General features: G+C 32.3%; 1 protein-coding gene across 2 annotated transcripts; it reads left to right on the forward strand.

Annotated features, from left to right (window-relative positions):
- The first annotated feature begins 3,469 nt into the window (after nt 1-3,469).
- Nucleotides 3,470-6,665, forward strand: LOC102599325 (putative disease resistance RPP13-like protein 3). Of its 2 annotated transcripts, XM_015314913.1 has the most exons (3): nt 3,470-3,868; nt 3,968-6,260; nt 6,355-6,665. In XM_015314913.1, exons 1-2 carry the CDS (start codon nt 3,646-3,648, stop codon nt 6,238-6,240), a joined length of 2,496 nt encoding a protein of 831 aa, XP_015170399.1. In that variant the 5' UTR covers nt 3,470-3,645; the 3' UTR covers nt 6,241-6,260; nt 6,355-6,665. The 2 variants fall into 2 exon arrangements, with proteins under 2 accessions (XP_015170399.1, XP_006360612.1); XM_006360550.2 differs by having other exon boundaries at nt 3,470-6,260.
- Nucleotides 6,666-6,877: the final 212 nt, after the last annotated feature.

The raw sequence follows: 6,877 nt of genomic DNA on the forward strand, positions 1-6,877 counted from the left end.
ATAGCAAATTCCAGATTCTGTTTGATATTCATTCTTTCCACTTCTGATTCGGTCCATTTGATCCTTGGTATACCTTCAACTATAGTCACTGGTTTTATCAAAACTGGTTCTGTTTTTTTTGTTATTGTATTCGTAGGTCTAATTGTATCAGCATATAGGGTTTTGTGAGGTGAATTTATTTTGCAAACGTCATCGCTTTTCTCAGTTAGTGGGGGAAATTCTGCCAATGTTAGCAATCCAGTCACCGGCAATGACTGGTTGCCAGCCGCCATTTATTCAAGGTTTGATCTCCGATCAACACACTATAATGATGAATGGTTTTTGATGAAGATGAAAAATTTGGACCATTTCTCGATTTGTGCGTGTCATCCTTGCGCAGGGGCCATGCTAATCTTCTCTGTATCGTTCCAATTTTATCGGATGTCCCCGAAGGGACAAAATAAATTAATAGTTGTAGCAATCAAGAATTGATCTTGCGCACATGGACAACTTAACTCTAATTTTAGGCATTGGACCACTGAGCTAAGTCACCAGCTTTAAACTAAAAGAGACAATAAATTGAATACTCTTATGCTTCATAAAAATTCGCAATTGTGATTTGCCATAGTTGAATAAGTTCGAAGTTTAACAAAATTTGAGGAAATAATTCATCAATTTACAGTCATATTTTCCTCATACGATTTTCATCACATACATACTTCAAATATATATCATTTTAGAATATCAATACTTTAGCATGAGATACACGTGCAAGACACATGTTCAACAATTAGTATTATTAAAAGTGAAACAAAAAAAGTTAAAATACCAAAATAACTCTATAAAGTTGAGTTACTACTTACAATGAATGTTATTTTAGTTATTTTAAAATATTGGTTAACAAATGAAAGAATAATAAACTGAAAAACTTTTGATTTTCTTTTGGTACCAATTTAACTACATTATGAATAATCTTATTTGTAATCTTAATTTTTTCTCATTAATTGATTTATTATAAATGGAATAATCAATCTACCATATGTATAACCCTTTTCTGGCTTCTCATTAGGAGAAATAATAGAGACGAGTTGAAGATTTCTACAAAGGTATGTTCATTTCATTTAGTTATTTTCTATGAATGTTCATAAAAAAGAAAGTTCTACAAAATGGGTATGGGCGGATTGGGTTTTTTTATGAGTTGGGGATTTAATTTTATCCAATAAATATAAATATATGTCATGTATAATAATAAGAAGAAGAAGAAGAAGAAAAGAAAGGAGGGCCGTTAGTTTTAAAGGATTTAAGGGTAAAATTAAGTCAAAAAGATGGAGTAAGGGGTATTTTTAACCCAATAAATGAATGAAGGGTATATTTAAACCTTTTCAAATAGTCCAAGAATATTTTTGATCCTTTTTCGAAATATATATTATTTTTGTGTATTATTTTAAGTACTATCTTGTAATATAATTAACCAGTCAGAATAGAGGTACTGAACTCTGGCCACTAGAGATTTTTTTTATACTTATTAGTACAATTAAACATTTCTAATCAAATTGTAGTATATTATGCTACTCTATGTTTAGAAACGTTTTTTTTTTTCAGGAAGTATATATAAACTTTGTGACATTATGTACTGCAAGTACAACTTAAAATTTGCTTGTGCCAATTTACTTCTGCAGAAGAGTAATTTTTCTTTTATTGTGTTTTTTTTGTCTTTGTCAAATAATTATAATGTGTTTAATATTTAAGATGTGGAACCTTAAAAATCATTGTCAAGGATCCTTGCTTCTATATAAGTTTTTGGAGGTTCCAGATGAACTTATATGTTTGTACCTAATAATATCAAAATGTAACTCAATCTACACTTTAATTACCTAACCAATTTTTGTTGTTTGATTTTATAGATTCAGACAATAAATAATCATTTGTCATTCAACAAAGAAGTCGTTTGGATATTCGGATTGTTCATGAATTTCAGCTTGTACTATTTCATTTTGAATTTTTTGTTAGTCATTTCTATTAATTTGCTTAGGACGCATGTGCAGAATTAGTATATTACTCCCTCTATTTCATATTAACTGAATTTGTGAGGCAATGCGTATATATTAAGAAAAACATTCACGGACATAATTTAAATCATGATTCCATTATTTTTTCTTTGTGAAATCATAAATATAACTTTGTAAGTAGTGTAATTTATTTCCTAGAAAATATAGAACTTCAATAAATGAAAGGACAAGTTTGGAAAGAATTTCAAACATCCATCTTAAACTTTGAACAATGAAAAAACTTCAAAAATTCACTTAATACTCCCTCTGTCCCTAATTACTTGTCCATTTTTAAATGGGAAAAGGGTCTGATATACCCCTCAACTTTGTCATTTAGAGCTGATATACCCCTCGTTATGAAAGTGACTCATATATACCCCTACCGTTATACAAATGGCTCACATATACCATTTTCCTCTAACGGAAGTGAAAAAAAATTTAGTTTAATTTTTTTATTATTTTAAAAAAATATAATCCCATATGGGTATATTTAATCCTCCTCAAACATATATTATTATTTTTTTAACTTTTTTTCGTTTCAATGATTAATTTAGATTTATTATTTTGATGGTCAAATTTATTTAAGTTTTGCTAATATTCTTGTAAAATTTTATTATAGATGACCCAATTTTTTTCTTCAAATTCAAAAACTAAATTACAATATATCCGGAAAAAATAGTTTTAAATTATAATATAGCAACAAAAAAGTAGTCTTAAATTTTTTTCTTTACACTAAGGAATGAAAGAAAAAAATAAAATAAGAATAAGAAACTCAAATAATGATAATCAAGAAGTCAAAAAATAATTTATGTTCGGAAAAAATTATAACATACCTTGAAATTCTCCTAAATGATTTTAAAAAAAAAAAATCAAAAGTCAAAAATAGAAATTTAAAACTAATTTTTTCACTTCCGTTAAATGAATGGTATATGTGAGCTCATTTTGTAACGGTAGGGGTATATGTGAGCCGTTTGTATAACAGTAAGGGTATATATGAGTCAGTTTCATAACGAGGGGCATATCAGCTCCAAATGACAAAGTTGAGGGGTATATTAGACCCTTTTCTAACACACCTATTAAGAAAAGAATAATTGACATAGTAAGTTTACCATTTTACCCCTATTAATTATGAAGTTAATGAATTAAAAACTTAAGATTGTCATGAAGTTCTATCTTTTTCAAAGTAATTAATTGAGAGTATAATAGGTAAAAAATTTATCCTTTCTTGATTTGTCAAAATGGACAAATAATTAGGGACAAAAAAAAAATGTGGACAACTAATTAGGAATGAATAAAGTATGAAATAAAGGTAATATAATATAAAATGATTTTTTTAAGAAAAACATATTGTTACCGAGAAAATGATTGTTATAGAAAGAAGATATTTCTCCTTTTTCATTAATTAATGTGCAGCTGCCCCACGTTTTCTCTCCCTTTCTTCTTTATCATTTACTTCTTGACATTATTAGGAGACTTGGCCGTGGACTCCAACTACCACTAAAAAGCTAAAGCAAAAGCAAAAGCAAAAGCAAATAGTATAGGTTGAATGAGTTTAAGCTGATCTGCTCATACTCGGGTGTTTTATTTTTTTGTAGCTACGGAAAAAGAGAGAAAAAAAATGGCTGAAATTCTTCTTACATCAGTAATCAATAAATCTATAGAAATAGCTGGAAATCTACTGATTCAAGAAGGAAAACATTTATATTGGTTGAAAGAGGACATCGATTGGATCCAGAGAGAAATGAGACACATTCGATCATATGTAGACAACGCAAAGGCCAAGGAAGTTGGAGGAGATTCAACGGTGAAAAACTTATTAAAAGATATTCAAGAATTGGCAGGTAATGTGGAGGATCTCTTAGATGAGTTCCTTCCAAAAATTCAACAATCCAATAAGTTCAAAGACGCAATTTGTTGCCTTAAGACGGTTTCTTTTGCAGATGAGTTTGCTATGGAGATTGAGAAGATAAAAAGAAGGGTTATTGACATTGACCGTATAAGGACAACTTACAACATCATAGATACAGATAACAATAATGATGATTGTGTTCTATCGGACCGGAGAAGATTATTCCTTCATGCTGATGAAACAGAGGTCATCGGTTTGGATGATGACTTCAATATGCTACAAGCCAAATTACTTGATCAAGATTTGCATTATGGAGTTGTTTCCATAGTTGGCATGCCCGGTCTGGGGAAAACAACTCTTGCCAAGAAACTTTATAGGCTCGTTCGTGATCAATTTGAGTGTTCTGGACTGGTCTACGTTTCACAACAGCCAAGAGCGGGAGAAATCTTACTCGGCATAGCCAAGGAAGTTGGACTGACGGAAAAGAAAAGGAAGGAACATTTGGAGGACAACCTGCGATCACTCTTGAAAATAAAAAGGTATGTTATCGTCCTAGATGACATTTGGGATGTTGAAATTTGGGATGATCTGAAACTTGTCCTTCCCGAATGTGATTCAAAAGTTGGCAGTAGAATAATTATCACGTCTCGAAATAGTAATGTAGGCAGATACATAGGAGGGGAATTCTCCCTCCATGCATTGCAACCCCTAGAATCGGAAAAAAGCTTTGAGCTCTTTACCAAGAAAATCTTTAATTTTGATGAAAATATTAATTGGGCCAATGCTTCACCTGAGTTGGTAAATATTGGTAGAAGTATAGTTGAGAGATGTGGAGGTATACCGCTAGCCATAGTGGTGATTGCAGGCATGTTAAGAGCAAGAGAAAGAACAGAACATGCGTGGAACAGAGTACTTGAGAGTATGGGCCATAAAGTTCAAGATGGATGTGCTAAGGCATTGGCTCCGAGTTACAATGACTTGCCTATTGCATCAAGGCCATGTTTCTTGTACTTCGGCCTTTACCCTGAGGGCCATGAAATTCGTGCTTTTGATTTGACAAATATGTGGATTGCAGAGAAGTTGATTGTAGTAAACAGTGGTAATAGGCGAGAGGCTGAGGATTTGGCGGAGGATTTCCTAAATGATTTGGTTTCTAGAAACTTGATTCAACTTGCCAAAAGGACATATAATGGAAGAATTTCAAGTTGTCGCATACATGACTTGTTACATAGTTTGTGTGTGGACTTGGCTAAGGAAAGTAACTTCTTTCACACCGAGCATAATGCATTTGGTGATCCCGGCAATGTTGCTAGGCTGCGAAGGATTACATTCTACTCTGACAATGTCATGGATGAGTTCTTCCGTTCAAATCCAAAGCTTGAGAAGCTTCGTGTACTTTTCTGTTTCACAAAAAACCCTTCCATATTTTCTCATCTAGCTCATTTTGACTTCAAATTATTGCACACATTGGTTGTAGTCGTGCCTCAATATCTTAAAGAAAATGTCACTATCCCAAGCAAATTTGGGAACATGACTTGCTTACGCCATTTGAGATTGGAGGGGGATATTTTTGGAAAACTGCCAAATAGTATTGTCAAGCTCACACGTCTAGAGGCCATAGATATTGATGGACATAGATTCATTCAACTTCCTTCTGGTGTTTGGGAGTCTAAACAATTGAGACATCTTTGTTATAAAGATTATGGACAAGCATCTAACAGTTGCTTTTCTATAAGCTCATTTTACCCAAACATGTACTCATTGCCTCCTAATAATCTACAAACCTTGATGTGGATACCTGATAAATTTTTTGAACCGAGGTTGTTGCACCGATTGATCAATTTAAGAAAACTGGGTATACTGGGAGTGTCTGATTCCACCGTTAAGATATTATCAACATTTAGTCCTGTGCCAAAGGCGCTTGAGGTTTTGAAGCTCGCGTCTTTCAGTGACCGGAGTGAGCAAATAAACTTGTCATCCTATCCAAATATTGTTCAGTTGCATTTGAATGTTTGGGGAACAATGGCCTTGAACTCTGGATCATTCCCTCCAAATCTCGCCAAGCTTACTCTTGTCTACTTTATGGTAGACAGTTATCTACTAGCGGTACTTAAGACATTGCCCAAATTAAGAAAACTTAAAATGGTTGGCTGCAAGTATAATGAAGAAAAGATGGATCTCTCGGGCGAGGCAAATGGTTATAGCTTTCTGCAACTTGAAGTTTTGCATATTCATAACCCAAATGGGTTGTCTGAAGTAACATGCACGGATGATGTCAGTATGCCTAAATTGAAAAAGCTATTACTTACAGGAGTCGATTCCCCAATTATTTTATTGGAACGGCTTATAAAGCTGAGTATATGAACATTTCAATGTCTCAACAGGTCAGTTTGCTAGTATAATTATTTACGTATAAGGTGATCACTTTAATGTGAGCTTAGTTCATGAACTAAACATTTCATGTCTACTTAATTGCAGGGATGCATTTAAGTGCTTTTCTGTTTAACAAACGATCCTTGCACCGTTGCACTTCATCTCTTATGGCTTCAAATTATTGCAAGTTTTGAATGGTCTGGAATATTGCTTCATAAGAAACATGAGATGCTTATGCAATTTCAAATTGGAGGGCAGAGCTATATATGTTATCTAGTTTAAATTTTTTAAATTTGTGGTTTAAAATGAAATTTTTACAATGATACCAACAATAGTTGTATGCGGTTTCATTCTTTGTTTGACACTTGGATAGTGGATCCATATTCTTACTTTTTTTTACCACCCTTTTCCACTCACCCCTCTTTTATTTCATTTTCTTATTCTTTTTACTCTTAATAAATATCCAACTCTCTAAATACATAATTAAACAGTTGGTATTTAATAAAAATATTAATAAGTATCTTCTTTGGTCAAAATAACTGAAAAAAGCCTTGGGATTGAATATTAAAAGTAATTTTGTTATTCAATATTTTTAATAATATCAAATTAACTAAAAAAATCAGTATCT

Source organism: Solanum tuberosum, unplaced genomic scaffold (assembly GCF_000226075.1).
Source record: "Solanum tuberosum cultivar DM 1-3 516 R44 unplaced genomic scaffold, SolTub_3.0 scf00329, whole genome shotgun sequence".
NCBI classification, from domain to species: domain Eukaryota; kingdom Viridiplantae; phylum Streptophyta; class Magnoliopsida; order Solanales; family Solanaceae; genus Solanum; species Solanum tuberosum.

Excerpts from the sequence above, each read along its gene's own strand:
- LOC102599325 (XM_006360550.2), top strand. The coding sequence starts at position 3,646 with ATGGCTGAAATTCTTCTTACATCAGTAATCAATAAATCTATAGAAATA.